General features: G+C 37.9%; 1 protein-coding gene across 1 annotated transcript in view; it reads left to right on the top strand.

The window, feature by feature from the left end:
• The window catches only part of LOC108144619 (runt-related transcription factor 3), a 38,291-nt gene extending 17,929 nt beyond the window's left edge, over nt 1-20,362 (top strand). Inside the window, 6 exon segments of the mRNA XM_017269664.2 lie at nt 4,707-5,561; nt 12,788-12,901; nt 14,702-14,803; nt 18,621-18,818; nt 19,329-19,730; nt 19,733-20,362. Coding sequence (XP_017125153.2) covers nt 4,997-5,561; nt 12,788-12,901; nt 14,702-14,803; nt 18,621-18,818; nt 19,329-19,730; nt 19,733-20,301 — 1,950 coding nt within the window. The 5' untranslated portion in view covers nt 4,707-4,996 and the 3' untranslated portion in view covers nt 20,302-20,362.
• Nucleotides 20,363-20,975: the final 613 nt, after the last annotated feature.

Genomic DNA, 20,975 nt, shown 5'->3' with positions numbered 1-20,975 from the left:
TTTGCAGTTCTCCCCGGAGGGCGTGTTACTGCATCAATTTATGGTTGAATTTTGGTGTCCACTCCTTCTTGGACTCTTGATTCTGGGTGCGTGCGACCGGGTTGTTTTTGGGATAAGTGTTCAGGGCGTGCCGGAAATAAGTTTGCTGCCCGCAAATTTAGTTGATTTAGGCATTAAAGCGAACACACACACACACACGCACACACACACACGCACACACACACACACAGACACACGAATCCTGAGTCCCAAATCTAGAGTGGCGAGTCGAGAATCCCGAATCCTGGGGCTTCTGTGGTGCCCACTTTGAGCACTTATAAACAATGTATGACTTAATTTGTTCTCAGTTAGCAAATGTTGGTAATTTCGGGACTTGTTCTCAGGCAAACTCTGTGGCACCGAGTGGAAATGATAAATTGATTGGTGAGGTGGGGAAATTAAAACGGGGATTTACTGAGCAGTCACACTGAGTCCATAAGGTCTGCCTTTATTTGGACAGGTGTTGCAGGGAGTGGTTTTAATTTTAATCTTAATTGTCCTATGGCTTCTGTAAATTAAGGGGAACATTGTATCACTAAAATAGTTAGAGATGTTTCTTGCTATATATTTATGCCATTATTATTAAGGAAATAGCGTTTATTAACTGTCAGCAATTACATTTTAATTTTCAAGTATTTTATTGATGCGATTTGTTCTGACTTATGGCCAGGGATTTTATTTTTTTATCGTAAATATTTAAGTTGTATGAATTTAATACTATTGATAAGTTATATAATTTGGAAATTTTTTTTAGCTTCTCACAAAAGCATTGGCTTACAAGTTAAAATGTCCCATAGAATTCCATTGATACTTCTTAGCCCGTATTAGCCTGTTCAGCATCTTTTTGGTTAAGTTAATATGCAAAAATTTCGAATGCCATAATAACAACTAACACACACTCACACATACTTGAAATTGTTGTTGCTGCTGGCTAAAATACCACACAGACGGGGTAGCAAAAACCCAAAGTCCAATTAAAATTTAACTACATCAAAGTAGCAGCGCCAGTAGCCCATCCACACATGCTACATATATACGTATGCTTGCCATATATGTATGTATATATACATATAGCTATAACATTTAACAAGTTTAGTATTTGGGTTTGCCATTTTTTGCTACCCATTCCCGGTCATTTTCCCTGGGAGTCCAACAGATGGACGTGGCAAACTATGGGTGGAAAAAAAAGAAAAAAAAAATTCTAGGAGCAGGAGGTTGGGTGCGGATTGAACCAAAAAAAAAAAACGGTCAAAGCCACCCACTCACGCACACAAAATGGGGTTGTTGGGCTGTCGCTGAATGGACAAGTCCATGGGTATCCATGGCATGTCGAAAATTGCGCAGCTTTACGGCAAATGCCGCAAATTGAAACAATTTACATGTCGTACATGTGTCGGCGGCGGGGAACGGGCGCCATCAAAGGGTTAAACTTGCGTGTAACCCTCGGCTCCTCGCATTCGTCTATTGATACCCGGTTTTAACGGCAACCATGAATTTTGATTTAGCCCCTCTCTGCCCGCAGCATCGAATCGAGTCGAGTTGTGCTGAGTCTGGTGCAAAAATAGCGAACTGAAAAACTGTATCTCTCCAACAACAACGAGGTGACAAACCGCGCGTGTCCATGTCCTGTGAGTCCTGCGAGTCCTGTGAGTCCTGCAAACCTTTCGGTGACGGCGAGCGCGGATTATGGCGCGTTTGTCGAGCACTTGTCGCTGATTTTTTCACTCCTCTGGTCACCAATATTTTACACTCCAGCTACAACATATCTTGAATACTCTGCCACTGATTGCCATAAATTTATATATTCCCCTGATCTGCATTAGCTATATTTATATTTTTTTTTTTTGGTTGTTGTATATTGTGGTTGTATGTATATTTATATTTAATTCTATAACTTTGGAGGCTCATTGATATTTATTTATTTATTATTGTGCGCTTAGCAGTCATATATATATATCTTATAAAATTATTCTGCGGTGTTGAGAAATTTTTTTAAATTTTAAAAGAAAATATAGAAAAGAGATATCTAAAAAAAGTTAAATTAACAACTTCAAAAAATACCTTTTGCTTTTTTCTATTCCTACAAATAATAAAGTATTGTGTGTGTACAACATTAAGCTATTAAATATTACTTTAATACAAGTACAAAAATTATACAATTTAAATACAAAATCATATTTATAATAGAAATAATGGAGAGCTTTACTTCCGAAAAGGAAAAAACGCCTCTCTCTGCGCTTCTCAAAGTGTCCAGCTGAAGGGCATCGATTAACCCGCTACAGCCGGCTCCTCAACTTAATTTGAAAGTCCGGTGTGGCCCAGTTTTAACCCCCTCTTACCGCTTATCTCACCTACTTCCTCGATTTTTGTTTTTTGCCTCCTTTTGGTTTTTATCTCGAGCTCGGTAATAACCTTTATAAAGTAAATTTACAATAAAAGGCAGGCCAACGAAATGAAAGGCAAATGACGTTGGAACTGAAAGAGTCGGCATGCGATACACCCCCCGCCCTCCTCATTCGACGACCATTAACCCATGCCGCTGAATTTTTTTGCCCAGCCCTTTTCCTCTTTGCATTTTCCGCGCTTTTCCCGCCCATTTCCCAGCGTGTGTTGTCTGGACGCGCGACGACACGTTTGGCTTCCGTTGGATTTCTGCCGCGATTTCCTTTTTGGCATCGGACCTCCTCGTTGTTGCTGCTTGTTAACCACCCCAGCCCATTTGTCCCACTTTCCCATTTCCCCAGATTTTCCACCATTTCCCTTTGTGTGACATTCGACGGTTATTTTGTGTACAGTATTTTTTCGTGCCTTTCCTTCTGTCTTCTGTCCTGTGTTCTGTATTTTTTTTTTTTTTTTTTTTTTTGTTCGTTGTTGGCCAAAAGTCAACCCATGAGCTGTGGCATTTTTAAGTAATTTTTATCGGTTAGCAATGTGGGGGTATCAAATGGGGGAGGTCGAACTGCGGGTCTCTCGCAATTGGGCGAATTTTTATGGGCACTGAAAATAATGCCGGTAAACTATATCTAATTGACATAAAAGCATTTAATTAAATTATACAAACAGAAATCAGGGGTAAAATTGTTTAACTAACTGTTTTGTTTATCAGTCTTAAAAATGTTTAATATAATAATAATAAACGCCTTTGCCTTTAAACAAAATGATTTTTAATGTTTGGTTAGATCGTTCTAAAATATGAATTCCATAAAATTGGTGTCAGTTGTCAGGTATTTCCGAATGTATCTGAACCCTGTGCCAAAGTATCTGCATCTGTATCTGCATGTGGCTGCGATCCTTGTGATTTTTGGGCGCAGCACGAATGTCGACAAGTGACAAAATATGCAAGTATCAAACCACAAATTCTCACCCGTGAGTCCACAATCATTTTGACACTGGTTACGGTGACGAGTGCAGGGTCCTTCGTCCTGCGTCCTTCGTCCTGAATGGCCCACACATGCCGCACGGCAGCGACTAGATTTGGATAGTGTTGCAGTGGCCGAGAGTGGTGGCGATGAAGTCCTTTGCCGGAAATTGAAAAGTGCAACGCAAATTGCGTTCCGCTGGGATGTGAATACCCCCACCCCCCCAAATCCTTGCCATTTCGAGTCCTGCCAGCCGTCTGAAGTCCTTTCCCCCGTCGAGTGGTTGACAATTGATTTGTGTTTATGGTGGCCATGCCCATGGACATGCCTGCATCCTGCCATCCAGCCATCCTGCAGTCCTACTGCATTCCCCTTCAATCCACTTTTGGTGGACCCATGTAATATGCCATTTTGGGGCTGTGATTTAAAGACATTAACAGGCCGGGTGGGCCAAATGGGAAATTTTATGGTGTCGCAGCCGCAAGGCTCCCATTGAAGGCACCGCCCTCAGCCGGAGGAGATTGATGACCTAATCTGACGCGAAAACCTGGCACTGAGTTATTCAGTTCGTGTAGGAATACCAACTAGCTGAGTATCTCAGATATACTTTCTCACACTTCTGGGAAATATTAGTTTGGATGATGTATTTACCATAGTTTAAGGTTACTACAAGGAAATTATTCTGAAGAAACAGTTAAAATCTACTTTCGGAAAAAGAATGAATTGAATTGCTGTGCCAATCATAACTCGGTACTGGAACATCTGAAATCTAAATCTAGTTAATCGATTTGGCAAGGTAACGAAATGTCCGGTTTTTCGAAATTTGAATTGAGCGCTTTTTAGGAACACAATTTGATTTAAAGGCGAAACAAATTTGCTACTTTGTTATTTAAAATAAAAATTAACATTAGCGAATTTGGAAAAAAACCAAAAGCGTTATCTCGAAAATAGTGTTCAATATATAAAAACGATCGAGCTTCTGATGCCCATCGACTTTAAAAATGTAAATTTTGCAAAATAAGCTATAAAGTTTTGTAACACTATTACACTTTTCAGAGTTAATTGCTTACTTGATATTATGATATTTAAGGAACTTGAAACTTTAATTGTTGTTTAATTAAGGCCTACATTGACATCTTCATTTCATGATCCAAATTCTTAAGAACCTATTTATTTTAAGTATTCTTAAATGTTCTCTTTCATAATGTTTTTTAAACTTTAAATATTTTAAGATGGCTAAACAGTAATACAACCAATACAAAAATAATGTATTTTAATAATATTGTTTTTTATATTTTATTCTTACAGATTATTAAGTACTCTTGCGGGTAAAGCCTGAATTTCGATTGTTTTCCAAGGCGGTGCGATTAAAGGACGACAAAATTGTGCGACTAAAAAAAGTGCAGGCTCACGCTCAAGGGCAACTGGAGCAGTTCGAGCAGCAGCAACAGCAACAGCAACAGCAGCAGCAGCAACATCTGCAGCAGCAGCATCAACAGTTGCAACAGTTGCAGGACCAGCAGCAGCAGCAACAGCAACAGCAACTATTGCAACAGCAACATTATCATAACTATAGCGGCCATAGCAACAATTACAAAATGCATTTAACTACCACATCGGGCAATTCGACGGCATCTAATGCCAATAATAATAATAACAACAACAACGCCACCAATAACAACAACAACAACACTAGCAGCAACAACAACAATACGAGCAACACAAACGGCAGCAGCAACAATACGAGCGGCAACAACAACAACAATAACAACAACAGTAGTGGAAATAACAACAGCAACACAGATCAAAATACACCGCCAACGCCTGCGCAACTTTTAAATGAGGCCTACACGAAGATGACCTCTGACATATTGGCGGAACGCACGCTGGGCGACTTCCTCACCGAACATCCAGGTGAGCTGATCCGCACCAGCAGTCCGCTCTTCGTCTGCACAGTCTTGCCGCCCCATTGGCGCAGCAACAAGACGCTGCCGGTGGCCTTCAAGGTCGTCTCGCTGGGCGACATCATGGACGGAACGATGGTCACCGTGCGGGCGGGCAACGATGAGAACTACTGTGCGGAGCTGCGCAACTGCACGGCGGTGATGAAGAACCAGGTGGCCAAGTTCAACGATCTGCGATTCGTGGGCAGAAGCGGCAGAGGTGAGTCCGAAAAAGTCACGCACGCGAATTCTTAAGCACTTTTTAATGTACTTCATATTCATATGAGGATAATAGACCAAAGTAATAGCGGCTTTAAACGCGAATTCTTCAGTAACTTTCAATATTTATAACTTTGCTTTTGCTAAATTAGATGTTTAGAAGAAGAGAGAGTCGAGTAAAAAGTAGCTTTAAGCGCAAACTCTTTAGCACTTTTCAATAGTTTCCACACAGGGGTATTTTAAAATAATAGACAATTTTCAAACTAAATCAAAGGCCAAAACCAATTGCGCTTGAAGGAGAAAATCTACGGGCTCTTAAGTTTGAGAAGCGCAGAGAGAGGCACTCGAACCTCTCTATGCGATTCTCAAGCTCGTTAAATGAAAAAGTATAGAATATTATGTGTACATGTTATAAAACAATTTAATTCACTCAGACTTTAAGTTTCCCAACAAAACAACCTATCTCTTGTGCAACAGGGTCCGATGGTTACCCCGATCAAGTCGAATTCCCTGAGTTGACCCAGGCCATCTTCAGTTAAACTCAGCCCTTAATGCGAGAACGCCAAAGTTTTTCCGTCAAGTGGCGCCTCTTATTGGCCCTTGAAAAGCCCACACAGGCCTCCCATTTCCACCCCTCGACTGCACTCGAAACAATTTGTTCAATTATCGCCCAAAAGTTTTGCCAGCTCCCTGCTCCTTTTCCATGCCCTTTGTATTATTCGGGGCACTTTTTGCATTGCTGTCATCCTTTTTTCGGTTCATTTTTTTGGTGCCCAGTCCGCATCCTTTTGTATCCTTTTAACCACTTGTTAAGCGCTGCACAAATTGTCAGCAGTTCATCAGCAGTAACCATCATCGTCATCGTTTTCATTCACCGAATAGAAGTGGATTACTCGGTACGGTTTTCCACTTTTTTTGTTGTCAGCATTTGTGTGGGCTTTGTCTTAAAGTGTTTAATAAACTGTCGGAACGGAAGTGAAGTGAATGGTGACTTCTGATTGGGTGCTTTTTTTTTTTTACTTTTGATGGAGTATTTTGTTGGATCTGGAGTTTTCCGTACTGACTGAAAGACTTTTAAAATAATAAGTAGACAATTGTTTTAATACTAGCTGCCTAATGTTTTATTATACCCTTGCAGAGGGTATTATAATTTCAGTCAGAAGTTTGCAACGCAGTGAAGGAGACGTTTCCGACCCTATAAAGTATATATATTCTTGATCAGCATCACTAGTAGAGTCGATCTAGCCATGTCCGTCTGTCCGTCCGTCTGTCCGTCTGTCCGTCTGTCCGTCCGTTTATATGCAAACTAGTCTCTCAGTTTTAAAGCTATCTGCATGAAACTTTCCCAAAAGTTGTCTTTCTATTGCAGGTAGTATATAAGTCGGAACGAGCCGGATCGGACGACTATAGCATATAGCTCCCATAGGAACAATCGGAAAAATAATTGAAAAAAAATTATAACTTTGCTGTTTTTTAATTTTTTGTTTAGTTCTTCGACATATAGCAATGGTTAAATAATTCAGAATTTTGGTTTAAATTTCATCAAAATCGGACGACTATAGCATATAGCTCCCATAGGAACAATCGGAAAAATAATTGAAAAAAATGATAACTTTGCTGTTTTTTAATTTTTTGTTTTGTTCTTCGACATAAAGCAATGGTTAAATATTTCAGAATTATGGTTAAAATTTCATCAAAATCGGAAGACTATAGCATATAGCTCCCATAGGAACAATCGGAAAAATAATTGAAAATAATTATAACTTTGCTGTTTTTTAATTTTTTGTTTAGTTCTTCGACATATAGCAATGGTTAAATATTTCAGAATTATGGTTAAAATTTCATCAAAATCGGACGACTATAGCATAGCTCCCATAGGAACAATCGGAAAAATAATTGAAAAAAATTATAACTTTGCTGTTTTTTAATTTTTTTTTAGTTCTTCGACATATAGCAATGGTTAAATATTTCAGTATTATGGTTTAAATACGCAAGTAAATCATAATTTTAATGTTTTCAAAAATATTTAATTCTTGCGATAGCTGCAAGGGTATATGAACTTCGGCTTGCCGAAGTTTGCTTTCTTTCTTGTTTTTATTTGAGTCTGTTTTTAATCTTTAATATGTATATCTTCTGTATACAAAATTATTACAGTTCTTTATTTAAAAATAGTATTTGTATCTTTCTCAAAATATGTAATTTTTGTGTTTCCCTTATATCATGATAAAAATCAACTACCATCCATCACACAAGCCATAATTCAATCAGCAATGAACGGCCAAAAAAAGATTTTCGCCATGGGTGCAGGTTTTGCCCAAAAAGAGAAGGACTAGCCCAATTCCGCTGGTCATTCTGGCCTTTGGCCTGAAAATGGGGGATGGGTTTTCCAGAAGGGGGATGTCAGCTACGCATCCGCTGCGGTGAAACCGCAAAAACCAAAGCTTCGACCAGCGAAAGGGGGACATAAGCGGTTTTTGGGCGGTGGTGGCGGGATGGGGGCGTGTCTGTGTCTCGCCGAGGATTCATTCATTGTCATCATTCGACCAATGCCAAAATGGATGCGTGTCCGCGCCCGTCACTCTGCCTCCTGGTTTTCTCCTCCATCTTTCGCATTTCACTTCAACATTTTTCGCTGCACATTGCCCAACCTACGATTTCCCGCTTTGAAGCGGCTTAATTGGGAATTTCCCCTTTCATTTTAGGCCAACTACGGTATAAATGCCATAAGTTCATTTTACTATGCCTTTCTTTCACCTTTTGTAGCACTCTTATTTGGTAAACTGTTAAAGGAAAATTTGTAATACATGCGTAGGCCTTTTGCGTTAATAACCACTGTTTAAAAATATATTGTAAAGTAAAAACGATTAGAAATCAATAAATTTGAAATCATAGTGAAATTATTAATTAAATTTATATGAATTTAAAAGCTGCAGAGAGTAAAGCGCAATATCATTTTCTGAAAAATGAACACATTAAACTTGGAGAGCCCCTTATAAAGTACATTTTAGAAAAAGAGTAAGTCATATGTAAGATATATATCAGAAAAATCTTAAACAAATGTTTATGTAATGTTTATTTATTTTCCCCTTAATAATTAACTCCTTAAGAAGACAAATGTCAAAACCCTCTTCTTCAGTTTAACCCCTTAGTACACATCCCCTCCTGTTTGTCCGTCATGTTTCACTTAACCGAGTCAAATTATGATAACTCTAACTGTTCACAATTGTCTGCCTGTTGCTTGGCCCGAAAATTTCCCAAGGCCCTTTGGGAAAATCTCCACCCTTGGCTCGCACAATTACCAACTTTCGAGCGAAAAACAAAGCACCATTTTCAGGGGGGGGGAAGGAAAGGGGGGTGAAAAAAATTGAAAAGAACAGAAGGCAAGCCAAAAGCAAATTGTGCACAATTTGGCATGACTTCCCCTCGCAGCCAGGGGTTTTCCTTGTTTTTCCATTTCCACAGACAGGCGTGTCCTTTTCACAGGACAAGGTGTCAGTTGCTGGCAGAAAGTTGCCTTTTTTCTTTGCCTTTTTAACGCCTCGACTTTTGCTAGGCATTTATCTTTTGAGCGTGTATTTGTTTCCCCAGCCGAAGTTGTTGTCTCTTTTGTCCCCAAGTTTTGGGGAATGTTTATCTTTGGGTGCGGGGAAAAAGAGGTTTGGGATTTCTTGGCTCAGTTCATTTTGCGGCTGTTTTTGGCCGTATTAAATGGCTCGAGAATTGTGTAAATAAAAACCTCAAAAGGGGATGGCCCTCGATTAAGGGTAAGCATTTTTCTGGGGTGTCGTAACTGGCGGAAACTGGCACCGACTTTAACCCCTTTAAGTCCCCCAACCCCCCCAAGCCGCGGTGTTAACCCCCACCAATCAACATCATCATCATCATCATCATGCGTGCATGTGCATGGCACTTTGCTAATTAAAAGTGTAGCCTAGCGTTGGGCCAAATAAATCGATGGCCGGGTAATTAAATTGCATGACAGAATGGGGGGCGGTAGCAAAAGGGGGCGTGACTGGAGTGGGACTTGATGTACTACCTATGGGCCATGCATTTGTTATTGTAATTAGACAGCAGCAGCAGCAGCAGCAACGGCAGTGAAACAAAATGGCGGCGGCCACGGTGGCGGATGAAATGCAAATAACTCATACGCCCCATGGGCGCGGTACAGATTTAATACAACTTTGAAACGGGGCAAAATGTAATGCAATTAAACCTATTAAAATTTGACCAAAAATTGGGCTTACATAAAGGTTAAAGACCACTTGTAAATTAAATACAATACTTTTAGATCAAATCTGTCATTTTTATTCTCAAACATCAAGAATAAAATTAAATATGAGAAAATAAATTTTAACTGTTAAATACCTTATCTCATTACCTTACCTTATAACTTATTAATAGAAATATATTATTAAATTGTACTATTTAAATTCCAGAAATTTTAAAGGACTTACAGGATAACAAGTAGACAATAAAACAGTTATTAAACTAATTTCTTTTTATTTTGTTTAGTTCTTAAGCCAGGGAGCCTAAGCTGCCAAGCTTCTGTCTTTGTGTTGTACCCCATTTAAAAACCCCACATCAGCAATAAATCAATCGAGCATATATCCACCATCAGGTAAACACAAACATGAAATCAACAAGCAATCAAAATAAGCAAACAAAAAAAGATGAAAACCAAAGAAGCCGCAAAATGTTTTTATTTTGGTGTTGGAGCGACTTACTGGCTGGCTTTCAAAGCTTTCAAGGGCTTAGCCTTTTTTAGGCCAAGAAGTGAAGTGGGAAACGACTTATGAGAAAGCCACTGAAAGATGAGGGTAACCTTACCAAATCTCTGACAAAAGGACTCAGCCTTTTTCAAACGGAAACTTTTAAGAGAAATCGATGTTTCTAAATATGAATTTGTCTAATTATTAATACAAAGAAATATATGAGTAACAGAATTATTTAAAAAAAATGAAATAGTGAAAAAACGGTTTATTATAAAGAAAAATTACTTGTGGGGAATTTTTTAAGTTGTTCAAACCCTTATTTTTTATTTCGCTTACTGCTTTAAACAAATTTAGCTTATTTTCCTTTTCTTCTGGTTAAATATTTATTGTTTCAGATCTTTGACTATTGACAAACGCCTTTGTGTGCGTGTGTATCTGTGTTTTGGGGCTGAGTGTGTGTGCTTTCATTACCCCCCAATTGATTTATGACGCCTGTGCAACGGTAAATTGCCGGGGATTTGCCAGCCAGGATTTCAGGATATTTGTCAACAGGATTTGATTTTAAATGCCGCCACACCCACACGGAAATGTTTTGCTTCTCAAGTGTTGACATTTCCATTTGTCGCAGTTTCGGTGGAGATTAAGATGAATGCGTTTTGGGCTTGGGCTGGGAATTATTGTGGGATTATCAATCAATTGGGTCAAAAGCACCGCTCTGATTATAATTAAATCTGAACCTACAAAAGGGGTGTATTTCCATTAAATAATGTAAATATTCTAAAATCTGTTTACATATTTCCATAAAATGTGTAATTACTTAAAGATTTTAAATAGGCAAAGTAATGAAAACTGTTAATATAATAGTTGTGGGTAGCTCTAAATTATTGGAATTAAATGTATCATTTAATTAAATGCATTTTCGTAAAAACTGATTGCGTATCCCCTTCAAGTATGAATTAATTAATTTGTGTCAAATAGACAAAAAAAGCTAAACTGTTCAAAGTTTACCCATTGAAATGGTTAAAAAATTAAAGTACTTATTAAAATAAATTAAAGGATTTCTCTATTTTGGGTTCGTTTGAAGTGCTATCTTAGACTGCATTCTAATAAAAACTCTTTATTTTTAGTCTACCCAACAAATGTTATTTCCCAGGAAAATTAAAAAAACGACTTCCTTTAGTTGTTTCGCAAATTACTCGCTTAAATGATCGATTATCCATTGCCAGTCTCACAACTTTACCGCCAACACCCACTTTTCGCGAAGGGCTTTTCCCCGCAAGGAAAGTGTCAAAGAATTGCGCAACAATGAACTGCACTTGATGGCAAACGAACACAAAAGTGTTTTCCCATCTTTGGGCTGCCACTTGAGACTTCATTTTTTATGGCGGAAAAGAAAGTCGAGGCGAAGATATTGTCCTGGTTCAGTGGAGTGTGTGCCCAGGACATGTGTAAGCTCCTTCGTCTGCGTTTATACCCATATAACACAGCGCATATATATATATATATATATATATATATATATATATATATATATATATACTGCTAGGGTTTGGGAACGTCGGCGGTTTATTTGTATGTGCCGAAATGATTTACGCTTTGTTTGTCAACTTAAAAAGCAAACCTCCGGCCCACCCCGCCCCGCCCCCCTCAAATCACACATACGCCGCGTTGTCATAGACAAGGCTGGAAAACACAGGAAGGCGGCGGCTCAAGGAGACTGAAATGCTTTTAATTGAATCCTGGGCGACAAAAAATGGCAGGATCTCAGGACAAAAAGGCCTTGGCAACACTTGACAATGACTGGCTGAAACAAGTTAATTAAAAGAAAACTGCGGCGCAAACGAAATAAATCTTGGGGCGCGAAAGACGCATATGTGAAGGGTTTGTTTTTTGGGGGGAAAAAGAGAATAGCAGACTAAATCAGTTTAAATTGTAATTAATTCTTTATTTCAAAAGGTGAATGAAGAGCTGAAATTCAATTTAAATAAGGGAGTGCTGAACAATCTAAAATCTAGAGGTTGCAAACAAAAGTACAAAAATACTAAAAAAAAAATTGAAAATATAATTTCATAAATTACGAAATGCGAAAAGAACTCGTTCTTGAATATAAATTTGAATTTTATAAATATAGCAATGAACAAATGTATCACTTGAACTGTAAATTGAAGTATTATTCAATTACCAAAATATATAATATTTGACCAGAACTTATTCTTCATTTAATTTAAGAACTGTAGCAATGTATATATATGGTTAATCGTATAAATCGATTAATCCAATATTAGAAAAAATGTGTTCCTTAAATAAAAGTAGTACCATGCCACCACCAAGCCATTATTATTTTATGGCCAACACATTTACGATGTGACAATATATCCCATTCCATCCCAAAAAAAAAAACCCCAAAAGAAAACCCGCAAACAAATCATCCTTATTGATTTGCATGTCTGGCGGACATTAGGCACGGAAAATCTCATAAATTTGTTTGTTTGTTTCGCTTGCCTTGTTTTTTCAGGGAAGAGCTTCACGCTAACCATCACCGTGTCAACGAATCCACCGCACATAGCCACCTACAACAAGGCGATCAAAGTGACTGTCGATGGGCCACGCGAACCCCGCTCCAAGACAAGTAAGTATTCGGTATCCATGCAATAGAATGGGTTTTCCCCCGCTTTTCAAAGACCCTCGGCTTCTGTGGGGCTTTTCATTTGCAGGACAATGCATAGCAATTTATTAGTTGCCAAATAGATAAATTGTCCTGCAGCAGCAGCAGGCAGTTCTCAGAGATGCAGACGAACATAAAGATTGAGATTGTGGAATCGGCAGGAGTTTCGGGGTCTAGTCCTTTGGATCCAATATTGTCAGTGATGCGTGGCTTTTGGACAGCTTGGAGCTAAACTCTCAGCTATTTTAATTACATTTGGCTTAAATATATTGAAATGATTTTAATTAAATAAAGAATTTCACGAAGATGTTTTAAAAATAAAATCGCTCAACAGCTAAAATCCTAAAATTGTAAAAAGCTCCCAAACTTTATTAATCTAAATAATTTTATCGTTTGACGATAGCCTAAGTCTTTCAAAATTGTATAATTTTAAATCATTTAAAACATTTAAAAATCATTTTTTTTAAAAGTTTTTGGCTTATATTTATCGCAGAACAATTTTAAACATATGTTACTAAGTAAAGTAAATTGTGGTCCATATATTTTAAAAGTGATATATTAACCAAGGCTTATAGTAAAACAATACCCAAATATTATTATTTATTTTCATAGGATGTTTTATTTTGTAAAATAGCTTAGATGACGCATCGCTAATAAGGGAAATTAAGGAGTACTCCCAAAACATTGCAATTTCACTCTGCACAAAAGCTCAGACCGCTTTAATTCCTGCCTCGAGATTTGGCCGATGCTGGAAGGACACTTCTTTGCTAATACTTCACTCCATTTCACTTCAGAATGCCGAATATCTTGAAGGAATATTCATTAGACAGCTCTATCACACACTCTGCCTGCCCCGTTACATATTTATAAGGATGCAAATATTTTACTTTGCATATGTTCCTGGATTCAGGCGTAATGTTCAGAAATGGGGGACGGTGGCAGGGTCAGGATCGGGTAGTGGTCCAAAAGTTTTGCCGGTCTGTGTAATCTGGTTTCGGTCCGAATTCAAATCCATGAAATGATTTATATGCCCCGAATGCCAGACAGAGTCCGAAAAAACGGGGGGAACGGGCCACACACACACAAGGGCTTTAAGCTGCAGACAAAAGGTTATTATTTTATAATGAATACAAGCTGGCAGGATAACTGCAACCGCCGCAGGATTTTAGTGCGGACCAAAAATGTAGCTGAAAGTGTCGCCGGTTGGCAAAAGTTTTTTGGGCCATTGTCATTTCACTTTCACATACACACAAAATCCATTGTCGATAGTTCTTGCGGAGTCTTGGCAATTGGGGGGCTGGGAAAACCCGTCTTTTCATCTTAAGTGAATCGGAAGCAACAAAATGTCACTCATGAACTGCTTGTCTTTTAAGTTTTCACACAGACAAAGCGAAACTAATGCAGCCATTTACACGAATACACATAAATAGTACAGTGGTCGCTTGCAAATTGAATAAATTTTGGTGAATTAATTAAAAGGTTACTAAAGGTTTTTGTTTTATTAAACTTTATTACTATTCAAAAAAAATAAACACTTTTAGACATTATATAAACTTAAGGTAGTTCTTTATACACATTTCGAGAAAGATGATTCAATTAAAATAGATTATATTAAAATATAACAATGCCATAACTAATTATACTGTTATAGAAATACATTTTTTAAAATCTAAATCGCAATCGACCACTGTTCTAGTGCAACAAAACCATTAAGTTAAGGACAGAAAATTATAACTGAAAAAAACTTAGTGTTATCCCTTTTAGGACAACAACAACAGTTCCACTTCGCTTTTGGCCAAAGACCGTTCCACTTTTCAACGGATCCACTTTCCGGCTTCAGGATGCCGCCAATTGGCAATTGTCAGAGTGAGTAATCCCCACAACTCTATTTATTTTCCCCTTTTAAGTTTTTCAGAATTTTGAAAATTTTGTTTCTTTTTGTGTGTGTATTTATTTTTGTTTATTTAAATCTAGCCATGCAAAATATTTTTGGGATATGTGATATTAACTTTAAGTTACTCTTTAAAATTCAAATTGTATCAAAAAGTATTTACAAATATTCTTTTTGTTTGCCATCATTATTTATTAAATAATTTATAATTCTATTAAGTTGAATTCAATATATAATTTTTTGAACCCAATACCAAATTAAAAAAAAAAAAACTTTATTTTGCAATTTCGATTATCACAACCTATTACCAAACTGATAGTATTTAACTATGGCATGGAAAAAACATTTTTTTATTTTAAAAGTTGTTTTCTCAATGTTTTGTAGACCTACTAATTTATTACCAAAGCTAGTCAGAGAGGAATTTTATATATAACAATATTTTTTTGGCAAACATATTCATGAAAAGACATACATATATGTCGAGTGTTAATGACGAAAAAAAGAGCAACTTTAAAAACTTACACGCTTGTTTTTTTCGTTTTAATGCCGTTGGACAACCATTTGAATGTGGTAAAATTGCGGGTCACCTTGCCATATAGGCTTTTTTCTGGCCTAAGTGGGTTCGTTGTTGCTGTTGTTGCTGTTAAACTGTTGGCCACTTTATTTAACCAAAGTTTACTATACAAACAAATAAACGTTGGTCAAACACAAGCACACACACACACACACAAATGAGGGAGGAGAAAAAAGTCATCGCCTAAAAAAAGAGCTTTTAAATCAGAGCTTCGCATTCAAATTATGATTTAAATGAAAAACTACGCAGTCCAATATATTGAAAGCAGTTAACCAAGCGAATGTAAACCAATTTTGACAGCTCAAATACTAAACAGGTTGAGCCAATATTTTTATTTTTATTCGAATGCTTCGATACTCATTGACAAAAAGTTGTTTAACAGAAAACTGTTGTTAATGAATTGTATTTTTAAATAAATATATATTTTTTTTTTTTTTCTAAAAAAAAAATTGTTTTTGTCTTTTTTTTAATAGCTGGTCGCCTGTTGTTTGCCAAATAAAAAACACCGATATTCTATTCTATATTATACACATCGCAATCATTCTTCATTTTCAACTCCACCTCTATTGATAGAATATTTATAACAAAATCAATAATTAATATTGTGGGAGACAGTTTTTTTTATGCTGTTTTTGCTCTTGTGTTTGCGTAGGTGAAATAAATTTAATTGTACATTTTAAAATGCATTTATATTAAATTTGATGTTTCAATTTAAATTGACAATTAATTGCATTACAACAACATCAGCAACAAAAGCCGGACTAGACATTGTCCCCATCGCCTTCCCCAAAACTAGCTGCCTGGGGCTACAAAAAATGTTTGCAACGGCTACAAATGTGATTTTCTCTTTAGAGCTTGATGCTATTAAAAAAGCTGAAAATAATAAAATTAACATATTAACGTTGTTAAAGTAGAAAAACGCAAAGGCAAAGAGTTGGGCATAAAAACGTTGGCATAAAAATATTGGCGAGGAAATCCATAATGGCAGAATTTTGAACAAGAGCACATCAAAAATTTTTATAATTTTAATATGATATTCTTTGTGCTTTAAAATATCTTGAGCATTTTGAATGTCCTCATCATTAAAGTATTTTTATATCCATTTATATTTTTAAAAAATATTAAGGGAAATATTTAAAGCTCACTAATTTGCTGATATTTTGTAGGGCTTATTTGTAAATATCACACCTTTAGTAAGATTAGTTTTCAATTTTTATATTGGTATAAGCATTTTCATTCAAGAATTATTTGTAAACATAAAATAAATAGTAAATTTAAGTTCTTCAAAGCTGTAAAAATCTTTTCAAAGTTATACTCAAGTGAAAACCACTTTATAAAAGTATTTTTTAATTCTAATCCAATGTTCTTCCGCTATTGATTTAAATACCCCACTCAAGTGTTTTTCCAATTCATTATTTGTAGCACTTGCCACTTATATTTTATTACCGCCACTGACCAGAGTGATTCCGGTGAACTTAAAACACAAATGTAAATAAAAAATCGCCATAAATATAAAATGCAATGCAATCAACTCGCAAATTGGCTGCCAATTTGGGCGTCTCCTTCACCTGTCACTCACCATTTATACGCCCATTTTGTGTCAATATTTTAACGTCTAGCCCAGTGCACAAATCAAAATGCAAATTGCACGATTTACAGGATTCTGAAAAGGCAATCCACATTATATAACGCGCATAAATATGTATATGTGGGGAACGGGCGCACAAGTAAATAATGATTACTGAAAGTGTCTGGTGATACTGATTACCCATAAATTAATTGTAAATACGCAAAAAGCAAAGTATCCTGAATTATTTATTGACAAATTTTATTGACAGTCGCTGCTTGACTTAATTACTGGCATATATTTTATTAATTTCGCAAAAAAAAAACAAGAATCATGAAACCCAAACTCGAATAGCGAAGAGCTTGGATTTTATGCTTTTAAGGGAAGGTAGTATTAGGTAGTATTAATGGTTAACATTATAAGAGTTTAATTTGTGAAAAAAAAAAGGTAGATTGAACCGAATTTTTAAGAATAAAAAAAGCAATGCAAAAATATAAGAAATTTTATAAACATTTTTTAAAGTTAAGTAAAAGTGCAAATCGGTTAAGGTGATAGTGTCCGCTGGAGTTTTTTGTTGTTTTTAAAAGAGTTTTGCCATTCCGTGCGACTTAATAATATATTTGCATTTATTTTGCCACACCTCAACCCTCGGCAAATGGGAAATGTTCCTCTGTCCGATGCCTTGTTAATAATTCAGGGCCCGAAAATATGCGCAAATAAAGTCAATCAGTGTGACAACAAACAGGCAGGACAAACCACTCTCGCACACAGACACGGATAATGACAGACACCGGGTAGAGTAGTCCACAGTCCACACAGCCCAAATCCCACATCCCACATCCCACATCCCACAGAGAAAATTGTACACAAAAAGCCACGTAATTAATGGAGGTAGAAACATTTAAGCCAATAGCATTAATAAAGCCACCACAAAATCAATATCCGGCTACGAAAACTCGCCCGTCGCCTATAAAAACTAATTAATAATTTCCGAATGGGCTATTAATTAAGCCTAATTATCTGTGCATGGGTCCCGGCGACCCGCAAAATGTTGACTCCTCTTACCCCGGCTTCTGTTTAACCCCCTACAGCCCCGCTAAATGGCTAAAGTGAGGCTGAATTTTCGGCAGCCCTTGTTTCGTTCCATTGATTTGTTTGTCGCTGTATTTTTTCCACTTCCTGTCTCCGCAAAATGGCGGCAAAGGTCCCGCATAATATGTGGAAAGTGGCTGAGGGCCAGGACCTCCAATTAGCGGCCCACATGGACCATCAAATTGGGGGAGCTGGACCTTCCACAGGGCGCCACATGCTAATCCTCAATTATCTTGCATTTATTTTGTATTTAAACAATAATAAAGCTAGGGAAATAAATTTGTATACTTCCGTATTTTTTTCTTTGATATATTATTTGTTTTAAAACAGATTCAAACATTTGCGTATGGTTTTTTAATATTACTATTAAGTATTAAAATATACTTAAGCCATATACTAACTAAAGTTAAATACGTTTATAACATTAATTATAATTTATTTATAATTTTATTTATTTATAATTTATTTATTTATAATTTTTAATTTTGTTTTAATTTACTCCATATATTTTTAATCCATTTTTAACTAAACATTTTGAGTATTTATTTTCAACTCTTAGGTGCCAGCAACACGCATTGGGGCTATGGATCGGCGGCCTCAGCATATTCGCCGTACTTGGCCAGCAGCGGATTATCGTCCTGCACCACGCCCACATCCGCCCAGTTCAACAATCCAGCCCTGGGCTTCACCTGCTCCTCGAACGACCAGAGCAACAATCAGGACTTCGGAGGAGCCACCAATCGCGACTGTGTTCCCAGTAAGTTCGCCCCTAAATCCTAATTTACATGAAATATATTTACACTAAATCAAAATCTTAAAAAAATAAAAGAGAAAGAACTAAATTACCAAAAGTTAGCTAACCATACAAGAAGGTTTCTGTATATATTAAAGTTTTATGTTATACTTATGCTTACGATAAATAAAGCAAAATAATAATGAGCAATTGTATAAAATTATTTAATACTAACCATATATATTGCCAATCCACGGATATATATAAATTTTCCATTTTCTTCGTCTGTTATCTTTTCCAAGTTAACTATAAAATTATTGTGAAAACAATTCATATTTAATTCTCATTCAAATAAATAAATAAATTATCTAAAAAGATCTCTGTGCTTTTAAAATATGCATTGTAGTTACCATAATGATTATATATATAATTTAAATAAAAAGCAAAAATGTTGAAATCTAAAGCCAGACATATATATTTATAACCCCATTTTATATCACTGTAAATAATGTGTTTCCCCCTATTTTCTTGCAGTGTTGCCCGACTCGACGGCCAGCGATCTGGACCAGCACCTGAGCAGCCTGGTGGGCTCGACCAGTGGCCAGATGACGCACCACAGTCTGCTGGGCGCCGGCGGCCAAACCTCGATCTCCTCGACGGTCAACGGTGGGGCGAGTGGTGCAAGTGCCGGTGCAGGAGCGGCCGGCGGCGGAGCGGGCAGTGGCGGGGCCGGCGGCGGTGGTGCCGGTGGCAATTCCATTCTGGTGCCGCGATACCACACCAACGCGAGCAACGAGTACAACGTCCACTCCAGCCAAAATGGACCGCGCAGCCTGAGTGACAGCTCACAGGCGGAATCACCGGTGCAGGAGGACCTGCTGACCACCAACACGCCGAACTTGGGCAGCACGGCGGGCGGCGGGGCTGCCAATGGGGGGCCGCCAATGCCGGAAGTGGAGCGGCGGCAGCGGGTGGCAGTGCCGCCTCTGCAGTGGGCAATCCCTCGATGCTGGGCGCCAATCAGAACTTCCCCGGCATTGTCAACCAGGCACAGCACTCGGCCGCCTCCGCCTATGGCGGTGGATCGGGAGTGGTGGGCGGTGGGCATGGCAGTGCCGCTGCCGCCGCCGCCGGTTGCAATGGCTCGCTGTATCCAGTGCTGCCGGCCAGTCTGCTCTACTCGCAGCTCTATACGGCTGCCAATCAGTCCGCCCATGGATTCCATTCGCATACGCTGCCCGCCCACGCCTCGCCGAACTCATCGGTGCATGGCGAACTGCAGAGCGTCATGGATCACATCAGCAATGTGGGCGTACGGCAGCAGCACAATATCATGGCCGGCGGGGGCGTGACCCATCCGGGCGACCTTACACTGATCGGCAATTGCGGCGCCTCGGTGAGGAACATCGAGGACGGGAATAGCAATCGGCAGGTGGCCGCCTTAGCTGCCCATCGCGGCCACCACAATCCCACCGACAATGGGGGCAGCGTTTGGAGGCCCTATTGAGGTCAGGTTCTGTGGTGCGGCTCGGCGGTTCTATAGTGCGAGGGGGGCGGGCCGCAGCACGAGGCGGGTATGGGGGTGGGGGTGGGAATGGGCGTGGGAATGGGAATGGGGGCGGGAATGGGCATGGGCATGAACTACTTGGGGGGTTTCTAACGTGTAAATATTAAAAGGATCGAACAGTGAATTCCAGTTGCAGAAAACCGATTTGCAGTCTAGAGCACATTGAAATCACAAAACGAATTGTCAAAAATATCGATAACAAAATTACCGATTGCAATTTTATACTTTTATCGATTTTTGCAATTTTTTTTAAATGTATATATTTAAGCTGCAAGCAAAGAGATGCCACTACAGGCATCTTGTGATTTAAAGACTATTGTTTTCAGCAAATTTTTATCGAGTCAACGTTACAATTTTAAGGCATAAAATTTGTAATCAACCATTTTCGATTTCGAGATTATCGACAAGATAAGAATAGATTTTTTTAGGACAGAATACAAAATTTCATAGTCTATTTTCGATTTGTTATGGCGAAATTATCGATCATAAGGTGTACCTTAATAAGAAACGTATGCTACTTTCGATAGCTTGAAGGTTCATATCCATTGAAGCATTCAAACTGCACATAAGAAATTATCTTCATATATTACCAATTTGTGAATTCAAATTTATTT

This window comes from Drosophila elegans, unplaced genomic scaffold (genome assembly GCF_018152505.1).
Source record: "Drosophila elegans isolate 14027-0461.03 unplaced genomic scaffold, ASM1815250v1 contig_149, whole genome shotgun sequence".
Taxonomy (NCBI): Eukaryota; Metazoa; Arthropoda; class Insecta; order Diptera; family Drosophilidae; genus Drosophila; species Drosophila elegans.
The sequence above is the reverse complement of the archived record's forward strand: the minus strand, read 5'-3'. Positions and strand labels throughout refer to the sequence as shown.